This window comes from Plectropomus leopardus, chromosome 3, assembly GCF_008729295.1.
Source record: "Plectropomus leopardus isolate mb chromosome 3, YSFRI_Pleo_2.0, whole genome shotgun sequence".
Taxonomy (NCBI): domain Eukaryota; kingdom Metazoa; phylum Chordata; class Actinopteri; order Perciformes; family Serranidae; genus Plectropomus; species Plectropomus leopardus.
The window spans coordinates 29,797,151-29,819,931 of record NC_056465.1 but is presented as its reverse complement, the minus strand read 5'-3'; the positions used below and the strand labels follow the sequence as shown (position 1 = coordinate 29,819,931).

Below are 22,781 nucleotides of genomic sequence, written 5' to 3'. Positions count from 1 at the left end.
CTATCTTTCTCTGTTGTACAGTAGGCCTGTTATAACTTTGTTAATGTGAATGTGGGAAAGCAACCTTGCTGGTGAGACAAGTCCTATCAAGCTGTTTGTATTGACAGCAGATTGAAAACTTCAACCAGATGGTTCCCAAACTGAGGGTCCTAACTTCCAATAGGGGTCGCCAAGGCACCACACTGGGGTTGTGAGGCCTTCTACATATAAAGGGGTGTAAGAAAATTTAAAATTTACAGGACGCCTATATCTCAGTATTTAATTCATTTCTGTGAAGAAAACTAAGTGAATGTGTTAAAGTTAAAGTTAAGAAATTTTTAAAATCTCACAGTATAAGGGTACAGTGAAGATCTGAACACATGAATGATTATTACAATAAATAAATGAATACAGATAGAGCATTGTATAAAAAGTTACTTAAAATATCAGGATTACTCATGTCTCAATATAGACAGAAAATAATCTACTCAAAATTCATCTAAATCACTAATTTTACACAAACTTTCTGCAGTTATTGTATTCACTATTTTGAGCTCAATGCACAGTTTATCTTATGTTCTCTACTTTTTTTGTTATGCATTGAATAAAATTAAAAAAAAAATTAAATATGTCACTTAGTCAGAGGTCATAAGTACACTCCATGATAGGAAAGGGATCCCTTAAGGAGATAGGAGCAGATATTTTCATTGTTTTTTCTAAGATTTCTCTCAAATAAATGCATTAAGCTTCTTTGGTAACCAACCAAAATAGTCTTTCTTTCATTAAGCTGTTTATTTGTTTACGCACTTATGTAATTTTTATGGGTTTTTTTTTCGTCAAACAAGAAAAATATACTAAAGAAGCAGGGGATAGAAATACAAAGGCAAGGGATAGAATTTGCCAATAATAGTGAAAATTATCTTCAGAAAAATCGGATACAGTACAGGAAAAATTGATGTATCATTACATTTAAAATAAGGAGAGAAAATGTAATTTTCTAAAAACCTAAAACAGGCAACATTATACATATATATATATACAGCACTTTGTGTTGCATTCAATGCATGAATTTTGCTATATAAATAAAATGTGCTATAGAGCAACACATTAAAAGAGCAAGGACGTAAATAGATGCATAATAGATGCATTTACTTTTTGGCTTTACCTTTCAATTGCTTTCCTGTGTTGCAGGCAATGAGAAATGTTTTGATTTTATCCAGATAATGAAGGCGTTTACTAATCTCAGATAGCGCTCGCTGATTGGCTACAGCGCGGTTTACCAACCGTCAATCTTCACAGATCTCAACGCTGATTGGATACTGCTTGTAACAACCTCACTTCATCTCAGCTCGAGCCTGTTAGCACGTCAGCGTCAAAGAACCAAGAAGCTGCGCCATTCGCGTACATTTTACGTTGTCTTAATTGCGGAAGGGCCGCTGCTTCTTTCAAGCGTACGTATTCATCGTTAGAAAGCTACCTCTTGGCAGCAGGTGAGGTCAAATGCAGAGGAAAGGAGCGGAAGAGCTTTGCTGACAGGTGGAGGAAAATAAGCGAAAAAAGGAACAAATGGACGAGAGTAAAACTGCGCTGACAGAGAGCCTCGTAATATGGGTGAGGTTTTTATCTTAGCGTTTTGTAAACGTGTCGTTTGATACAAGAAAACCAAGGCAGCGGGTTGGTTTACCTGTTTGTAGGTGGTGGGGGTGGGGGTGTCAGCAAAAACACTCAAACAACCGAAAGAAAATCAAGCTAATAAGGACGACATATCACTAAACCGTCGACACAACGGTCGTGAGTTAACCGTTATTGTGGAGATTAAGCCTCCGTTGTTACTCATTTCATAATGCGGAGTATCTGTAGCTAACTAAGTGAGGAGCTGGCACTGCAGGCTAATAAATATAAAGTTACCAGTTTAGGGCACAAAGACAAAAATATCCTTCAGTTTGGTCGATCCTCGCCTGAGTGCTAATCCAATTAACCAGGATATATTTGCTGAATGTCTCATTTGTTATGTAACTGATTAAATGTAGCAAACACCAGCAATAGATACCTTTATTTAGCTAGCGTTGCTACCTTCACCTGTTCCCATTCATGGGTGTGAATCAACGGTTTGTTGGCTGTCTTGAGTTAATAATAGGTTAATTAGATTTCGCGTTAAGTTCATCTGACATCTAAATCCTGCGGCTATATCCAAGCCACATCAGTTAACATTGTTGAACGACAGGGTTGCTGCCTTACAACTAAGTTAAGGGGTTTTATTAAGTTAGCTTATCAAGGTTTCTTGCCAGAAACTTTTATGTCACACTAGGGAAAAAGAAAAAAAAACAGCAGTAGTGAAAGAAATGTTTGGGGACTGTACTTAATTTATCAGAGGAGGGGAATATTTTTCTTGAGCCTCCCTAGTAGAATGAAGAGAAATGCATGACTCCCCTTCCACCACAAATAACCATATTTTTTTGCCATAATTGGAAAAAAAAGCCTAGGTTTTTCACTATTGTCATCAGTGCTTGGAAATAAATTACAAAATAAATGTAACTATAATAGTTACTGAGAGTAAATATGGCATTCAGTTACAGTTACTAATCAAAATGCTGGTGATTACATATAAAAAATCTTTCCAATAAAAAGTTTATATTTTGAATAAACATAAGTTTTGTTCCTTTACACCTTTTGCCGTACAGGAATGTGCCCTTTGGCATATTTTTTACCAATGCAGGTCAGCAAATCCATTGCGACAAATTTAGGTGCAACATTTATACACTTGTTTTAGGTCTTTGAACTTTATTGCCCCGTTTTTTGTTAGAAAAGTAATCAAAAAGTAGTCAACTTACATTACTTGGAAGTAATTAAAATAGTTATGCAATTTATTACATTTTTAACAGGGTAACTAGTAATCTAAAACCTATTACCTTTCACCTTATTGTCACAGAAAGGTACTAAGAATTGTGTTTTCTTTTTTTCTTTTTTTTTTTTTTACAGGATCTGCTTTGTGCAAATTGTTTACTCTTGGCAAATGAGGCATGTAGAATTATGTGATTTTTAAGACAGCAACCTACATTGTGCATGGACTTAGAGTATTTTCAATGCTAGATGTCCGTGTTTCAACATGATGGTTCATTTTGGAATAACACTGACATTAGTTGGTGGCAGTGAACCTCACACCGGTGTCCTTGTAGATTTGCTTTGTCATCACTATAAACTGCAGTTTTTGTACAGGACACAATTGGACAGTTTTTGTTTGGGGAGAAGGATGTTAGCCCAGGTCGTTAGACCAACCTTACACCATGGCTGCTACTTTAATTATTTACAACTTCACTTAACCAGAGAAGGCTTTGTCTTTGTTGTGGTGTCTTTGCCACTTTTATCTACAGTCCAATCTGTCATCCTTGCCCTCTATTATCTCCTCTCTGCTTTACGTATTCCTCCCTAGTAGTGGTTTGGGTGCAGGTACATAGCACCTCGGCACATCTGCAGTGTTGTGGAGTAACTGCAGTGACACCTTAGATAATGCAGCACGCTCCTGCATGTCACCACCTTCCATAATGTTTTATTCCCCTTTGCTCTCTGTGGAGTGTTTAACGGTCCTCATGATGATTCTGTGTTTTGTGTCTCACAGCTGCAGACCTTCAACACTCCTGCTCCCTGCAGAACAGTAGAGGAGCTGACCACTGGAGCGGCAATATCTCAGGCATTAAATCAAATGTGAGAGCACACGCACGCATGCACACATGCACACATGCACACATGCACACACACACACACACACACACACACACACACACACACACACAGGAATACAACATATCCTGTAGGTTGTCCAGATCTGCCGCATTAATCATGATATCTGGCAACTCTGCAGTTTCAGTATTTCTTTAGAGCGAGTCTTGTTTGGCTCACATCACATGCAGCCTTGGCAACAAAGCTTAAATAAAGGATTCTTTTGATGCTCAGTAACACTAAATTGTTGTCATGCATTTTGAGACATGATGTCGTATTTAAACACTTAGACACTGAAGGCATTGGATGATTAATTTCTCATGAGACTTCATTTTTTGTAGTGCTTAGTGATTAGTTTAAATAATTTATTAAGCAAATAAAGTCAAAATTATCTTATTTCGGCATCTTAAATGTGAATATTCTGAGTTTTTTTGTTTTGTTTTTGTTTTTTGAGCAGCATTTTCTTCTTTATTTTTTTAAAAAAACAAGGCATTTGAGGACATCATCTTGGGCTTTGGATTTTATAAACCAAACAACTGATTGATTAATCAAGAATATAACTGATAGATTGATGGACAATGAAAATAATCATTATTTACAGCCCCCAAAACAACAATTAATTGTTTGATTTTGTTTTACTCAACCAATTTGTATCAATGTTGATTTGTTTAGATCTGTTGCAGTGAAGGAAGATACCACGCTGTCCTCAGATAGCAACCTTGAGATTTCACAATGCATTAATGCATTAAAGTACTGTATGAAATAAATTAGTGTAAGTAAAAGACAGTTGAGAGAAAGCAAACTGCTGCATTATATATTTAGCAGAAGAATCTGACCTTGAACAGCATACAGTTAATTGAGACTTCACATGTAGATGAGCTGTTGTTCCCGTCTGTGTGCTGCAGAGACCCAGCGTGGTTCACTGATGGATGGCTCGTTCGAATCAAAACAGATGTTGAGGAGAACTGGAGACTGAAGGTACAGAGCAGCGCCATCTTTCTCATCCTCTACTTATCCTCTCTGACTTCTCTCTTCGTGTTTTGCTGAACCCCCCCTCCTGTGTGCTAAATCTTCTGTTTGCTTCAACCCTGCCAAACTGTCCTTGACACTGACCTCCCGCCTGCCCCGGGGGTGCTGCTCCCAGCTTAGCGCACTCTGACCCCACGCTCTGACTCCTCTGGTGAAATGTGTATGTTTGTACAAATATGTCATCTATATATATATATTTTTTTTTGTTTTTTTTGTGTGTTTTTATAAAAATATTTTTTGGGGCATTTGTGCCTTTAATTGATAGGACAGCACAAGTGTGGAAGGGGGAGAGAGAGAGGGGGCGACATGCAGCAAAGGGCCGAGGTCAGAATTGAACCTGTGGCCGATGTGGCGAGAACACAGCCTCTATACATGGGGAGCCTGCACTATCCACTGAGCCACCGACACCCCATATATGTGTTTTCAATTCAAAAACAAAATGCATGCCATTCAGTTTCCCTTTGTTTGGCTGTGACTGTGTATTCCTTATTGCCAATTTTTACTCCCAGTCTTTCACAACAGACATTGTGACATGCCACAGCAGGAAAAACAAAGGTTTGAATACTAAAATGAATGTTGGCTGAAATCACTTAAGACTCCTTGATTTAAGGGTCCTGGTATTGTGCATGCTGGGCTTACTGGGACTCAGTCAGAGAAAAAAGCCATTATTAAGTTTTTCTGCAAAGACAAGTCAAAATGTCTGCTGTGCAAAACCCACATTTTCACTTGTGAACATTTAAAAGGTCTTGATTATGTCACTGCATGAGCATACATTGTGTTTGAAGTGAATCCTTGTTTTGATTTTGAATCTTTGGTTGCTGTTTGGACCGTAAACTATTTTCATAAAATGTCATTGTCTTGTGTTTGATCTCAGATGAACAACTTGAAGAAGATCCTTCAGATGGTGGTTGATTATTATAATGAGGTAGGTTGTGGTCTTATATATTATCCTCCTTGTGTTTGCAGAGCTGATGGATGATTTAACACTTGCTGCATGTTAGTGTCAGACTCTTGTTTGTTCCTTCAGTTCTTGTGGGAGTTATACTGTGCACTGTTTATGTAGGGCCAAGCCCCAGGAGCCTAGTGTGCTTTTAAGATCAAAACAAGCAACAAGCTTTTCAAGCCTGGTTCACAATACATCCACAATGGAGTGCTGAAGCACCAACAATATATATCACTTTGCTACAACACACAATAGAAGACTTTGAAAATGCCTCTAAACGACCAAAGCCTGACGGCCTCTCACATCTAAAGGCAATGGGAGTTTTTTAGTCACTCACTACAGAATACAACTAGATTCCTTTTGAGATTATTTCCCATCCTGCTCTCGGTGAAAAACAATACACCAAACTCCTTTTAACTCCTTATGTGTCTGCATAATCATATAACTTTAGAAATGCAAGATAAAAGGCATCATATGCTGACGGTATTCTTGTCAATTTGGCATCAATGTAATCCATAAAGGTAACATGTATGTGCACCTCAACATTTTAGATTTTAGATTTTTCAAAATGCAACCAGCCTTTGTTGGTTAGCTGCAATGTTTTAGTGGGAGGAGACCATAGGAATGAAAGGCAAGCTGTTTCAAATATTAAGATTTCTCACTAAAATAAGTTCTTCTTATTAGATCAGATACAATCCTCATGAACTTAAAGTTTTTCTGCAGTATTGTAATCACGTCGTTTGATGCGAGTCTGGCATTAGTTGTAGCGAAACTACCAACACGTGTGAACAGGTTGAGCTTTTAGAATCAGTGCAATCTAACTCATTGCTGACTATCTCTGTACCATCAGGTCTTAGCCCAGGAAATCTCAGATTTCCCCCTGCCAGATCTGGCCCTGGTGGCGGAGCATTCAGACCCCATGGAGCTGGGGAGGCTCCTGCAGCTCGTGTTGGGCTGTGCTGTCAGATGTGAGCGTAAACAAGGTGCGTGGCTGCTTCTGTGTTGCGCACAATTTTGTGCACACAAATTAGACACAAACAGATATCTGCAGTATCCATGTGGTGGAAAGAGGAGATAGAAAGGGAATTGTTCCATCAGAATCCACTTGGGTAAAGGCCCGTCAGTTGAACAATGTATAATTATTGCCTTGCCAAGCCTCTGACAAAGGCAGAGTCCATCAGGCAGCCTGGCCGGGGAATCAATGACGGCAGTGTTACTTTTGGAAGAAGGACACCAGTGCTGAAAAGTAATACATGATGCAGTCAATGTGTGTGAATCTCTCTCTTTCTGTTGACAGAATACATTCAGATCATCATGACCTTGGAGGAGTCGGTGCAGCATGTTGTTATGACAGCCATCCAGGAGGTCAGTAATACCGCATATCTCTCTCACTCAGGTTAGAGATATTAACCCTAAAATCTGAGCTATTTGACTTGTTTTCTGTCAAAAACATGAGAAGAAAGCAATGAGCAATGAAAGAAGAAAAGACAAACAAACTAACAAGGAATTAGTAAAAAGTATTACAAAAAATCCTAAGAAATTATTTTAAAAAATGAAAGACAGAAGAACATAAAAAAGAAAGTAACAGTTTCTACAGTTTTTACCTAGCTTTTTTTTAATATAACTTTTTAAATCTACTAATATCTTGTAATTTATGGTAACATTTACTAAGTTTCTCATTGCGTGTTTCCAATGTTTTTGAAATTCTTATTTTTTGCTCTAGGTTCAAGGGTTTAAATACTCATAAAAGACCTCTGAAAGCAGCACAAACAAGTGATGTCGCTCCAGGTTTCAAAAGGTTAAAGATATTCGGAAAAGCTTGGTTGAACAGTTGTGCATTTGTGTGTAACTTTAGTGTCTCAAAGGGGCTTCAGAAGCAGTATTTGTTTAGGGAGGGTAAAGGGTATACCACCAGCGTTTTAGGTAAAATAGGTTAAGGCTTAGCATCTCTTCTAATGAGTTTGTGTGATCCATAAACCCATTTTTCCTCTTCAGCTCATGAGTAAAGAGATCATGGCCCCGTTTGGAGCAGAGCTGTCAGGGGACTTGGAACAGCAGGTCAGTGTTATTATGGAAGAGATTCCCAACAGGGAGATCTTCGTACTGTTTTAACAAAGCTGGTACTTTCTGCTATGTAACGGTTTTTGCACACCAAGTCTGTTTTTTTTCCTTTTCCTTTTTTAAATCCGACTTCCAGTACAAATCATTACACACAGGAACCTTGCACACTGAGCCCAATGCGTTTTATTGTTCTGTTTGTTCTGAAAATTCACTCTATGAGACAAAACAGAAATACACATTTCCTTCCTTGCTGGAGGGGCTGAGCTGTTGTCCCTCTCTGTCTCCACACTGTTGCTCTCTCTCTCTGTCTGTGTGTGTTCTTCATCCTCTGTTGCACCCTCCTCTTTGTCATCACCATCATTTTCATCTTCATGTAGCACCAGTTTACAAAGTCTCTGCATCTTTCTACTACACAGATGGCCAAGTTTTATGTGAGGACTCTCCTTTATATTGCTGAAATATACTGATGCACACTGATGGCAGCAGTGCCAACATACTTGTTTTGCTAGGATTTTAAGAGTGGGGCAAAGTAAAAACACACAATGATGTTGATACTGAGAAGACATGTTGATATTGAACAGTCTGGATAGCAGCGTCTGTTTGTCCATAGCAGTCGCCATTGTTGTCAGTACACCTCGTAGGTTCAGGTGTACCATTTGGTAACACTTGACTATCACTTTACAATGACATTATTCCTTCCTGTGGCACTGATTTTCAAATCATTAGGCCCCATGTGGCGCTCATTAAGATGTTTTTTCTTTCAACAGAGAAACCGCTCTTTCAAATCAAAATGCCAGACGAATCAGTCAACTCAGTGGAGTGGACTGATTTCAAGGTCTGGACACAGGCAACATTAGCATCATAGCTAAAGTTAACAGTACCATTTTAAAAGAGTCACTCCAACCTCGAGTAGCTCATCACTGAGACGTTTATTCTTCTGGATCTGTCTGACCGCTGTGCAGAGAATCCCAGTGTTGGAATATTTACTGTCACTGCACAGTGCAGCGCTCTGGGCATCAGCTGCCTGAACAGGCAGATGCATGGCAGGATGAGTCCCTGTAACAGGCTTGTCATTGGATAAAAATGGAACTTGGCCATCTATAAAGAGAGGAGGAGACAGTTATAGGAGTGTGTTAAAGCTATTTGAGCCCCCCGACCTGAGTATTGCAGCACCAGAAACCAGTCAACAAGTTGAAGTGAATGTACATGTTAGTTAATTCTGCTTTTCTTCATGTGTCCAGCTGAAAAAAGCCCTTGAGGAACTCTCTGAGCTTCTAGCAGAGAAGGAAGCGTTAGCCCAACGCTGCCAAGAGCTGGACATACAGGTGAATACAAAGCTTAAATACAAACTCAAACAAAAATACACATTAATATGTTTTATTTACAGATGTCTAGCCTCAGTGCTTTCTGTTGGTTTGATGGTATTCAAATCTTCATGCAACACACACACACACACACACACACACACACACACACACACAGACATGCCTGTGGTACAGTATAAACAGGAGTTGTGTAATTCGCTGTAATGCTCGGGTCCATTGTCTGGAGCTGCTGTGGCAGAAGAACTGTGGGCTTAGAGTCTGGGCTTCGCTGGTCGCACTGTGGCACCCAGCCCGTGCTCGGCCACTGCTAGAAGGCCTCACTCAGCACTGTACAGGCAGACTAGATGTAGCACAGGCACTGATCAACTGTTCAACTGGACTCTCGACAGATTGATTTGTTCTGTAACCAGTCTTGTTCATCTCTCGCTGCAGCAAGGTAAGTCGAACAGGCCGACCATTCGGCAAAACTAAACCGTCTAAACCAGCTGCTGAAATTTACTCTAACTCAGCTAACAGATGGCTCTGTCAGGATTCAGTTCGAGACAAGTCAGCAACGTGTTTTCAATATTTTGTCATATTCTTCCAGTAATTTACCTGGGAACGTCTGTCTGTCATAATAACCATTTTGTCAACTTCTTTTGGTAAAAGCAACGTCACTTTATTTTAAAATGCTTCTTATTCTATATAAGATTTAAAGTATACTTTATAGGATTAGATTTAACAATAAGGCTGGGCAATAATTCAATACTATTTACTTTCATTTTAAAATTCCAGTGTGTAGGATTTAGGGGGATATATTGGAAATGAAATGGAATATAATATAAGTATATTTTCTATAGTGTATATTCACTTGAAAATAAAAAAAATGTTGTGTTTTTGTTACCTTAGAATGAGCCTTTTATTTACATAGGACCCTGGTTTATGGACATTGCGATGTTCACCGGCATGTTTTTACAGGAGAAAATAAACCAAACACTGGCTTTGGAAAGGGACATTTGCCTTTCGCTGTAATTAGAAGCCCATCTGTAACAAGCAGTGTCGGAGAACTAATTTGTCACGTGAAACTGCGTAATTCAGTTTTAGTGGTAAAATTCACCATGTCCATTTGTTTGGAGAGGAAGAGACCTCTAGGAATAATTTAGCTCCTCCAAAAAACCTCCTGAATAGCAAAGACTGAAGGAATCCTAGTCGGGCGAAGTTTCAGCTGGTAGCAAACTGAATTCCTCACCTCTAGACGCCACTAAATCCCTCTAAATCTTACACACTCAGACGATTAATTCTTGTGATAATGATGATCATATCATGCTATTATTTTACAAATTCTCTTTTCTAATTCAGTGACTCCAAGCAAATTGAACATGAAGGCCACACAATTATTACCTCAAGTTTTTTTTAAATTTTACATGGGCAAAAACATGCAAAGAGCATGTTGAGTGTAATGCTCTATATAATTATATTATCATTTTATTTAGCGTACCACATATATATTTAAGAAAAATATTATTTTTATTATGATATTGATTTTAACCATATAGTCCAGCCCTATTTAAATGTGTAGTTTCTAAAGTTAAATTGTAATTGTAGAGGGGTTGTTTATTAAGTTTGTATTTAGGACTTTTTAAACAATGGGAATTTTATGTCAGGCACCAGTAAAATGATGGGTGAGAATTCAAACTAACTAACCATGTATTAACATGTTTGCTTAAAGTGCACTCTGTCTGTGCTCTGCTGCCATGGATTAACTGAACTGTTTGCTTTAACAGCTGGGAGAGGAAGAGAGTTGTCTGTACTGGAGGGGGTGTATCTTTTGATGCTCAGATTTGACTTTACTGCTTTGCATGAAGTAATTGACCAAATAGAGATTAAATATCACAGATTCTTCTGCTGACATGACAAAGATATTTTATTTGTATATTTAATTCACTGCAACGTTGTTGGATTTGTATCACCGGTGAGAGTTGGTCAAACCTTGTTGTTCCTGGACAGGTGGCTGTTCTTCAAGAGGAACGGAACAGCTTATTGGCTGAGAATGATGTCCTAACAGATCGAACCAATCAGCTGGACACATTCGACGACCCAAGCACCCCCTCAGGAAGAAAGCACAGTCAGCTGCAGCAACAGTTGGAGGCGCTGCAGGAGGAGAACTTCAGGTGTGTCTCATTCTGCCTAGCAGCAACTTTGTTATGGTTGTAAAAGTCTGAACGATTATTTGCATGTGCATCTTTTAGGCTGGAGGCTGCCAAGGATGACTACCGGATCCACTGTGAAGAGCTGGAGAAGCAGCTGATTGAGGTTCAGCACCGTAATGACGAGCTCACCAGCCTAGCAGAAGAATCTCGAGCCCTCAAAGACGAACTGGACGTTCTGAGGTTTGTGTAGCGTCAAATTAAATTGTTCTCTATTCAAAGAGCAGCATACAAATGTCGTTTTTTGCCTCCAAATGAGAAACCAGATCTCCAGTTTGATGGAGAAGGAAGGTCAGCTTATCATTTCACTGATTAGCTCCTCTTGTCTGGTTGGGGGTGTTCTAATCAGTGAAATTAGCTGATGTTTTGTTTGGCTGGAACAAAACTCAGCATGCAGATTGCACTGCAATGGCCTTGAGAGAGTAGGTTGAAATGAAAAGAAGCAAGAAAACAGTAAGTAAAATAACTCTTGTGGGAGTTGTTACTCTGTGTAGGTGGACCAGGGACCCTAAAGATTGAAAATTCTTCTTACTAAAGTTGTTTGGAATAATAGTTAACTTCACTGACAATAAATAAGATAAATATCACACTATCCCTTTAGTTGCAATAAACTTTGCTAGAGACATGTTTCGGTCCTTAGACCTTCATCAGGTAAAACTCAGGGACAAAGAATATTCCAGATAAATATAACAAACACCTCCTCAGGTAAGGCCAATTATGGACCATGAGCTGTGAGGAAATGCGTCCAATAGACAAAGTGAACAATAATTTTCTTACATAGTGCACTATAAAGATGAATGCTGAAAAGATGGATAAGTACCCACTGTGACGTATATAATTAGGGGGCAGAGATGCTGTGCTTAGTTAAGAAATATTCCCCCTGATGGAGTCTGGACACTGATGGTGGAGATGAAGAGAGGGATGGCTGAAGGATGAGGATGATGGAATGAGGTGAATGGTCTGGAGGAGGGTCGCATCTCTTGGTCTTGAAATGACAACAGATGGCAGCAAAGAAAAAACAGTTTTAAACTCGATGGCAGTGGCATGAATGCCTTAGGGAGATAGTGGCAAACTGCCCACACTCAGCTGATAGAGGAGACGCTGGAGTGAGGCAATGAGACTTCTGAACTAAATGAGTGTTTAGAGTCTTCCTGGCTGAGCTTCTGCTAAGCTTCATTTAGCCAATGAACCCTTTTCCCACTATACAATAATCCCAGTAACACCCACTAACATCTGGCTTTTGTTTTAAGTGTAAAAGTTTACAATCAGTAATCATTCTCGGGGCAAATGACTTTGCAGTTGTCACAGGTATTTATTGGCTCTAGTTCTAATTGGCAGTTATAGAAACGTGACACCAAGGTGTAATCACTAATTTTTACCCCTTTATGCAGCACGTCTCCCTTTTGTGATGCTCCACCACAAAATCCATCCATCACTGTACAAGCACCACTCAGACATCGCTCTAAATTAATTGGCACAGAGTTTGAAATAGTGACTGAATAAGTAAACAATATTAAAGAATAAGTGTAGGCTGTAACATTTTCACTGGCCTCCATGCTGTTTTCTACTATTTACTAACCTTTTTTTTGGTGTGTCTGTGACGTTGAACGTGACACACTAGTAGGAAATCAGAAAGGCATTATTTTCTACTGCAGAGCTGTTAACATAGTGATAGAAGTTTTCTTATGTTTAAAACCCCATATGTATACGTAAATTTGGTGGGCAAAGAGTATTAGAGGGAGAGGGGTTTAGAGAGAGAGAACATCACATCATTAAAAATGGACATTTCCAAATCTACAGTGAACAGCAACTACATCAGTCTACATACAAACATTGATTAATATAAATAGAACTGAAATCAGTTTATCTAAATTAGTCTCTTCTAAAATGAAAGTATTAATTTAGGACTAATGGTAGATCACTATTTCGCTGTCATAGTATAACTCTAATAAGCAGTAAGTTACCATAATACAAAATAGTCCCTCAGTTGTACCTGATGAAAGTCTAATCACCAAAATGAATCTTCAATAGTGTATTGCAAGTAAAATCAAGTGTGCAGCACTTCTCTTGCCTATGGATATTTCCTCCTACACACCTGTCTACAAGAAATAAAATGTGTGCACGAGCCTTTACTGTTAAAATCCATACTTTGCCACTGAAAGCTTTATTTTTAAATTTACATAGTTCATTTATTTATTTTGTATTTATATCCGGCAGGAACTGCTCAGATCGAGTGGTGATGCTGGAGGCCTCAGTGGACACATACAAACGCAAACTGGAGAATCTCGGTGACCTGAAGAGGCAGATGAAGCTGCTGGAGGAGAATAACATGACCTACATGCACAACACTGTCAGCTTGGAAGAAGAGCTGCGCAAGGCCAATGCTGCCCGGGCACAGCTCGAGACCTATAAGAGACAGGTAACTCGTGCAAATCATGGTCGGATATGAAAGGGAAACTCTGCTGTAAAGTGCAATTCATATGTAATAAATCTCATACAGTACAGATTTTATTGTAGTATTTTCACGTGCTGTCTCACAGGTCCAGGAGTTGCACAGGAAGCTGTCGGAGGAGTCAAGGCGAGCAGACAACCTGGCCTATGAGATGAAGAAGTTAGAGGAAAAACATGAAACTGTGATGAAGGAGAAAGAGGTGAGGCAGCCTTTTAAATGTGTCAGGAAGGGTTGGCTATGGTAACATCTTTAACCAGCATTTGGACTCTTGTTTTTAAAATCCCTTTTCCTCCATCAGAGGATCATCATTGAGAGAGATTCTCTAAAGGAGATCAATGAGGAGCTGCGATGCACTCAGGCTCAACAGCACCAGCTCTCTCAAGCAGGTCTGTGACTGGATACTCATATCTGACAGTAATGATGCTGTTTGACCTCTCTGATATTCTAAAGAGCTCATTCTTTTTTCATTTAGGGATGCTTCCTTCTAGCAGCCCCAGTCATGAAAACCTGGCAGCTGAATTAATACCTATTGAGTACAGGTGATACTTCTGGAAGTGTAGAATTTGTTTACTTTCTGCTTTATTGTGATATGTAAACACTGACCTCGTATGTGTGATTGTTCAGAGAGAAGTTCATCAGGCTGCAGCATGAGAACAAGATGCTGAGAGTGCAGCAGGAGGAGTGTGAGAGGGAGAAGATCGCTGCGCTGCAGGACCAGCTGGAGGAAGCACATAAGACACGCAGTGAACTGGATACTGAGAACAGGTTAACAGCTTTATCTCTCTTTGTACATCAGCAACAGGTTGATGTGATAGAGGTTTGTTTTCTCCCAAGTCATTTGCTGCTTTGCTGTTTTTAGCCTTTTAATGTTTTGCATTGATTAAATGTGTTTTTGGGCTGTATCGAATAGTTCGAAGCTTCATTCATAACACTGACATTTAAATTCTAAATAAGCAGTCGAATGTTGAGCTGCTTTTATTTATTTATATTTTTGCATGTCTGTTCATTCTGTTTAAACCTGATATTTCTGCACAGTTGCAGATTAGGATTACGCTACACTATTATTATTATTAGTATTGCACTATTTGTGGAATTGGTTTCCAGTGGTGGCTGCAAATGATTGTCTCTGTCTCGTGTGATCCAAACATTTCCAATAACTCCAGAGTGTTTAAATTCCAAAAGTCTAGATTTAAAGTAGAAAAACTAGACGTAAATGTTTGCAAAATTCCCAACATGTTTTTATCCAATGAAACATTTTGCTTCAGCCCATATTTGTTGGGGTTTAGCCTTTCAAAAACAACATTTTCATCGAGGTGAAAAAACTGGTTACTCTTTTTGCATGCACCTGGTATTAAGTGCCATCTAAATACCCCTGATTTAATTAAATGAAACACTTAATTTAAATTGAGGATTTATTATTTTTTGTTTTATTAGTTTGATGACATCAAAAAATATGACAACGACATTTGAGGCTTCATTTGAAAATCTTAATCTTTGAATGTAAAAAAAAAGACATCTGGTGCAGCCTGAGTTCCTTTATACATATATTCTTTTGTCAGTGTTTCCTTCCTCTTCATTCTGCAGGTTGAGCAGAGAGCGGATCAGTGAGCTGCAGCAGCAGGTGGAGGACCTCCAGAGGGCTCTGCAGAGTCAGGCAGCCAAACCTGATGATGTGAGTGTGCCAGGAGCACCGGCACCCATACAGAGAAAACATCCCACAGAGTTAATCTGATTAAGCTCTTTAGACTTTATGCTGGCACGGCATTACGGAAGGAAATCACATTTATTTATGTTTTCAGACTGTTAAACTGATTTAGGGGTAATAAAAAAAAAAAAAGTTTATTTTTGCAGTGCACAATTAATCACTTAAACTAAATGTTACCTTTGTACTGCATTTGTAGACCCTTTAAGATCTTTTCTCTATTTTTCAGTCAAACCTGAAGCGGAAACTTGATGCACACATGTAAGTACGAATTATGTGTCAATTTTTGTACAAAAGTTGAGATGTAAAATGAACGTATGTGTGCACCAGTAGAGGGAGGTAAAGGAGCATAATTTGTGTCCTCAGGGTCCAGCTGAATGAGGCTCAAGACGAAATCATGAAGAAGAAAGAGCTGCTGGAGGACCTTCAGCCCGACAACACTCAAACCAGTAAGTCTCCAATCACATGTATGAGTTTGCGATTATGACATCACTGCCCAAACCTCGTCCTCTACAACACTGAATCAATACACAACAGAAGCATATGACTGAGTTAAAACCTCGTAACTCTTTCTGGCCTCTCAGCCCTGAAGCTGGATGAGCTGATGGCTGCTCTGAAGAAGAAGGACGATGACATGAGGGCCATGGAAGAGAGGTACAAAATGTACCTGGAGAAAGCTCGTAACGTGAGTCCTGAGAGTCATTTCTCTTTTTTATTTTTGTACAGGGTTCTCAAGGCTTCTTGAAACCTTAGAAGGTTTATCTGTGAAAAACAAATCAAGGCCTTGAGAGTTGTTTTAAATAGACATGGGTCATTGAAATAATTCAAATGTATATATTTTGTGATGAAGTGTTTTTTTTTATATTCTGTTACTTAACATCAGTCAATAGGCTCTGTTTAAAGGGACAGTTTACCCCCAAATCCAAAATTATACACTGTTTGTTAGCCTAGATTGAAATTGTCTTCTGTTAGCTCACCTATCATCACTAAGGTAGCCAACGTTATAGCTCATTAAAGTTTACAACTTGTGCTGTCACAAGCACGAGCATCTCGTCCATGAGTAGACGCACGTCCTTCTATGCAAATGTAGTTTAATAAAAAGAAAATAGCTCCTACATGAAACTGCTCACAACATCTGTGGATTATCTTGAGTAATCGGGTTATTATTTCTCAAAAGAGACATTGCTGTTGAGTTTTTAATTTTTTTTTTGGTGAGCTGAGTGTCATCCTAATTCCTTTATGTTCATAGAAAGCTGTGTTGGGTCCTAGAATTTTAGGGAATTAAAAGTCATTGAATTTGATGTTTAAGAGGGTGTGGGGTCCCTGTTTGTATTTAATTAAAACGGTATGTTGTTAACCTTATCCATTAAAATTTGAGTTTGACTTAAGTAGTTTGATCTGACTTCAGAAATTATCCACTCTTTTGTGCTTGTAGGTTATCCGAGCGCTGGATCCTAAACTAAATCCAGCCACCGCTGAGATTCAGGCTCTGAGGAACCAGTTAGCAGATCGGGACAAGCAGATTCTCAACCTGGAAGTAAATCTGCTTTTTGACTTGTTCACTAAATATGCACTGTTTTTTAAAAATGGGCTTTTTTTTTCAACTTTGCTTATGTTTTGCTGATTTGCCTCTGCAGCGTCTATGTGAGCAGGCCAAACTGAGAGAGTATGAGGAGAAGCTGATTGTCACTGCCTGGTATAACAAGGTAAAGTAAAATCAAATTACCTCAGTAACATCCTGCTTTTTATGGCATTATTAACAATCCAAATCTGCCTTTGACCGTCCTCAGAGTCTGAACTTTCAGAAGCTTGCGATTGAATCACGTCTCGGTGGCTGCACCTCCTCCGTGCTCTCCCCCGGCCAGTCCTTCTTGTCCCAACAGCGACAAGTCTCAAACGCCCCACGCCGGGCGCTTTCCATCAGCGTGCCTGCCACTACCTCCAAGTAGACCTCGACGTAGAGCCAAATGTCTCACCTTTATTCAGTTAAGGGAAGAATACTCTCCCTCCCACCAGTGAGCACTCAAGTGACCTTAAACACATCTGCTCTCAGTGCTTGGGAGGGGTCACGGCGAAGAGCACTGAGCACTCATCAAACACAACCTTATAGGTCACATACCTGACGTTACAGCATACTGTCCCATAATACACTAGCTACAGGCCGACCTTTCATAGAACAGGAAGACACAACCTGCTTTCACCTCACTAGTTAAAGTAGCGCACATTGTCCCAACCTGTAGAGCTTATTTTCCCTCCTGCTCTGTGTGTTTGCTTTGCCAACTGCAGACTCGGCTGAACACTCGCTGTAATCGATTTAGCCTTCACTCTTATATCCTGTCATGCTGCGTACTTGAACAGGCTTGAAAGAAATGTAAATAATGCTTGACTATCTTATTCAGAATTGGAGCCCGAAATATTTATGAATGTGATTTTTAAAAAGGGGTTACTTGAACTAAAGCCAACTAATTTCAGATGATTGTTTATGTATAGGAAACTGTACCATCATACTATGCAGTTAAAGGAATACTTCACCCACTAAATGATCATTTGTGTATCAGTTGCTCACCTTGAGTTATGCTGAATTTCAGAAGAAAAAAAAAGTTTTTCTCACATGCCTCCATGTTGAACAAGAATCCAAAAGCATAAAAAAATCTTGATGACTTGGAGTAAAAGGTGGGCTGCATTTAACAGCATCAAAACGGTATCAAAACATGCGTTTACAAACTCACACACAACTGCAGTATAATTCAGCTGTATGCCTAGTACTTCCAAGACATGCGTTTCTGCTAAAACCTTACTATTTAAATAATTTCCGCATACAAGTAACATGCCTGGGCAAGGACGAGCATTGGCACTGTGCTTGTGTGCCATTGAGCAGAGTTCAAACACACAGGCTTGCCCAGGCGTGCTACTCATCTGTGTGTCAGTATCAGTTTGTTTACATGCACAGTTTTAGTCAAGCTTCTAATATAACTCTATTAGGCAGTTTCATTTGACTGCTGTCCTTGTCCCAATATACAAACTTTTGGGGAGAATTTATTTATTGATGGAAGTATGTCCAAAACTCTGCCGCGGTAGGTGGCATTATGCCCCCTTTCAGCTTGAAGGTGTTGGACCTTCTTGAGGTTGACCTCTTATGTCACATATGAAACAAGTTAGCAAGCGTCTTGTTTTGTTTTCTTTCCTTCTTCTTCTTTTGTTTTCCCCAGGTTTCTTCTATGAATTTATGTGGTTCGTATTCTGGGTCAAAGTCCGGTGTGCTGACTATGTAGCATGCGGTTGATACTCATGACCCCTTGTCATGAGTATCAGTATTTTTTTTCATTAATTCAGCATAACATGAGGTGAGTAATTAATACACAAAAGATCATTTTGTGGGTGAAGTATTCCTCGAAGGATTTAATCAGCAGACTGACTAAAAGACAGATGTGCTTCAGATGTCTTTGAGAAATTGATCGCTATATTTGGTGCTGGCCACCAACTCCTTTTAAGCATCAAACATCAGTCAGTCAGTTTACTTAACTGGAACAAGCCCATCTTGTAAAGCTGTGAAGATCCTATCAATCATAAAGTGATCAACCTCTGAGGTGCTGCAATGACAAATCCTACACAAGAAATCCAGGACAAGTGTATTTACTGTGTATTTTCTATACTCCTAAAGTGTGATTTGACCTCCTTACTGGCAGCATGCTCTAAATGAAAACTGGCAGGCCTTTCTATTCACTGAAGCTCTTGACAGAAATCAAGTCACTGAAGTTGTAAAGCTGTAATGTAAACATGATTTTAACACCAGCTTCTGATCCGAATGTCAGATCCAGGTTAAGCTTTCATACTGTATCTGCAAATTGTAACTTGAGAATTTTAATTGTAGTAGATATTGTATTTAATCAAATACGTTTTCAGGCTGTTAGTGTCAGAGTGAAGAGCGCTGTAGAGAAGCCGCTGTTTTTTTTGATATTGTGGGTTATTGGCTGTCCATCCTTCTTGAAGTTAAACTGCACTCGTTTCACAACATGAAATGGCTGTTGATTGTCACTCTGTATGTTTGCAGTAACACTAAAGAGACGTTCTGTTATGGTGATTTTGACATTTGTGATCTATAGTGTTAGTCAAAGCGCTTTTAATTCCTTTGCAGTGGATGATTCTCGTAGATTGCTTATTTAAAATCTGTCATTTATACGAAATGAAGATGTACAATCACACGTAGCACAGCACAGAGTGTTATGTCTGTGTGTTAATGAAGAAAAGTGGATGAAGGCATTATACATTTTCAGGAATTTAATGAGTAAATTTAAAGCCTTGGGTTTTCTTGTGAATAAATAAATTCTTTTTGTAAATGTGTGTTTTATATGTTATAGCATCAATCTTATCTTGGGTCCAACGATTAACAACATGAAGGTCTATTCTTCTGAGAAACCTAAAGCTAAAAAGAATTGGGCCTCATTCACCAATATGTGCACTAAAAGGTTCTTACTCTGCACACAAAATAAATGTGCATGCAAAATTACCATCCGATTCATGACACGTGCCCACCAGCCACCTTAATTCTGAATCAAAATCATCACAAACTGAGAGGCCTGTTCCTGCTATGGCAGTCAGCATATTGCCATGCCCCCATTTCTACATTTATGAAATACATTGAGGCGTATGCTGGAGAAAATGCCAAAAAGCTGTTCATCACCCCCCTCAAACATGTTATGTAAGTCTTTAAAGCTGCAGGGGCATATGCATTTAAATTGTTGTATTTTGTGTTTATTTTACCACAATTTTTTAAAGAAAACATGTCTCCCAAACCCATATGTTTGGCTTTCTTCAAAATGACACAATTGCTCATAGCCAGGCACTGTAAAAACAGAAATTATCATTGGACTTTCACATTTCTAATGGTACTTGGACACAGAACAAAACAAATCTTATTCATCAAATCATCATAATTCATCAAAATCAGTTTATTCTGCATGTCTCATTTCAAATTTGGCCAAAAATAAACCATTTGCACAAACTGAGTGAGAAAACAAGGTTTTTTTTTCTACTGCAGGATTTCACATTTTCACTTTCAAACATCAAAGGGTGCATTTTAAAATTAAATAATGGTGGAGGGAGGATCATGCATTTTCCACCTGGCCTTAGAGGAGGTTCAAGGAAAAATATTTGTAGCCTCAGGAAGTGTCAAAATAGAAAAACAAAAAGAAGTCACGCCCCAACCACGCCCTTTCTCTGACAAATAAAGAACAGTCCCCAAGATTTGGGCCAAGTTTCCGTTTCCTGAGACAGTCGGGTCCTCATTATTAGCACATACGCCTCTCACGGTCTTAAACAGTCCTAATTTAAACCGCAGGGTACACACGAATTCAGCTTATAAAATATTTTTGCATAAACAGTGTGTACGCAATGTTCCCGCCTTGTCTCCGCACAGTTTGTACATCCCATAGTTTTCAGTGTAAGGAAATACGCCGAAAGGCCAGACAACTTAATTTTGAGTGTTTTTGCCGTCCAGTTTTGTGGAGTTTACGTGCGGAGGAGCACAAAGACGAAAACAGGGCCGATAACAAACAGGTAAGGAGTTTGGCCTGTCAGGTGTGTAGCCAGTTTTTAAGCTAGTATGCTACCAAAGTTAGCTAGCTAATCATGGCGTCGGACTTTTCACTAAAACGAAAACGTACAAATAGAGCTGCATTACACTTTCATGTTTTTTATGCTAACTTCCTCCTTTTCACCCAAACTTTGTTGAATACGTTCATTGCATGGAGTGTGTATGTTCCAGGTTTTCATGCTAAAATTTAGAATATATTTTTATATGCATTTTGTAATATAAAAATACTGTAATGTTTCTTTTTTGTTTAATTTATGTTGAAAAAAATGGAAAAATTGTTTACTTTGTGAAATTACTTAATTGAAGATGAGTGTATGATTTTGTGAAGAGAAATAAATAAACAATGTCTAAAAATATTTAAAAATCCACTGCACAACAAATAAATAAAATAAACAAACAACGAAAACAACAACCTCCAGGGTCTGCTGATGGAGTAAAACTGGATGGTCTAAATTATCTAATATTGTTTGTTTGTAATTTTGAGTAAGTTTTCAACAGTATTTTTTAAATAGGTATCTTTGAAACAATGAGATGAGGGTAGTCTTAATGTCAAATTATTTTGTGTACATAATATTTTGCAAAAAATAATTAAAGTTAATTATGTAATTTTCATCAGTGGAGATATAGTTTAAAATTAGTTATATATATCTAGCTTTGTTATTTTGACATCTTTTTCAAAATGTTATGAAAGGTTCCTATGTAAATCAAACCAAAAATAAGTGTTCCCATGGTCACCTGGAAAAGTCATGAAATTTCACAATCATATTAGTAAAAATCATTTAAAGTTTTGGAAAAGTCATGTAATTTTGTTGTTTTTAATAAAACCTTCCATGTAATGTGAAATAATGGAAAATGTATTTTTTGTAGCTGTCTTCAGTGTGTTGGTATGTTTACCATCACTCAAGTTTCTTAATTTTCTCCCTGTCTTACCTGTCTCTCCCTTCATGTATGCCAGACTGCTGGAGTTATGTGTGAACAGACATTGATTATGTTTTAAAAATGCTGGATGTGGGGCTGGAGAAAACAAAAATCATGGAAAAGAAACTTTGTCCATGAAAATCAGTCATAGCCTTAAATATACAAACATGTTCAATATAAAAGTATAGTCTTGTAAGCCAAATGATCTTATGTAAATAATTTAAAATACAAATCAAGTTAATTATGTATTTTTTTATCAGCTGAGCAAATTGCATTTATGCCGTTCACAGACCTTTTGACGGTGTTTATTTACAGATGATATCATTTTATCAGCACCCTCCCATATGATAGTAAAGCAGCAATTTGTAAATTAATATATCAGGATCCAAGAATACAAACTGTAACCTAAAAGAGACAGAAAGAGAACAAAACCTCTCTGTTGTGTCCTTAACAACATTTAATTTTATATATGTCCAGCTAAAATCATACATCATATATAGTGTCAAGTGAATAATAATAGACAAGACTGATGAAATATTTCTAGAGTTTATACTTGACTGGAAAGGCGCCTGCCCTGTTGGCGGCTCACAACCTTCATAATTGCATGTCCTTAACAGTATTTATTTTTTATAATTTTTTTTATTATTTATTTTTCTTTCACTTTTCAGAGGCAGTTGTATGGATACTTTTGACAATTGCACTCCTTCAGTGACTATGCCTGGTGCTATATTTATTGTTGTTTGTTGTACTGTGCTCGTTATATGTCTTGTCGTATGTTTACCAAGGTAGCAAACGACTTTTCCTTTTGGGATTAAAAAAGTTTACCCTATCCTATCTTAGTTTTGCTGCTGCTCGCTGGTTACAGAGCAGTGTCCG

General features: G+C 38.4%; 1 protein-coding gene across 1 annotated transcript; it reads left to right on the top strand.

Moving 5' to 3' along the window:
- The first annotated feature begins 1,453 nt into the window (after nucleotides 1–1,453).
- hook1 (hook microtubule-tethering protein 1) lies at nucleotides 1,454–19,731 on the top strand. Its single transcript, XM_042482631.1, has 22 exons — nucleotides 1,454–1,590; nucleotides 3,596–3,681; nucleotides 4,602–4,674; nucleotides 5,600–5,650; nucleotides 6,519–6,651; nucleotides 6,966–7,033; nucleotides 7,664–7,726; nucleotides 8,971–9,054; nucleotides 11,041–11,204; nucleotides 11,283–11,423; nucleotides 13,458–13,659; nucleotides 13,781–13,891; nucleotides 13,991–14,078; nucleotides 14,165–14,231; nucleotides 14,317–14,457; nucleotides 15,277–15,364; nucleotides 15,624–15,655; nucleotides 15,761–15,843; nucleotides 15,979–16,079; nucleotides 16,830–16,931; nucleotides 17,032–17,100; nucleotides 17,185–19,731. The coding sequence occupies exons 1-22, from the start codon at nucleotides 1,546–1,548 to the stop codon at nucleotides 17,341–17,343; spliced, it is 2,151 nt and encodes a 716-aa protein (XP_042338565.1). The 5' UTR covers nucleotides 1,454–1,545; the 3' UTR covers nucleotides 17,344–19,731.
- Nucleotides 19,732–22,781: the final 3,050 nt, after the last annotated feature.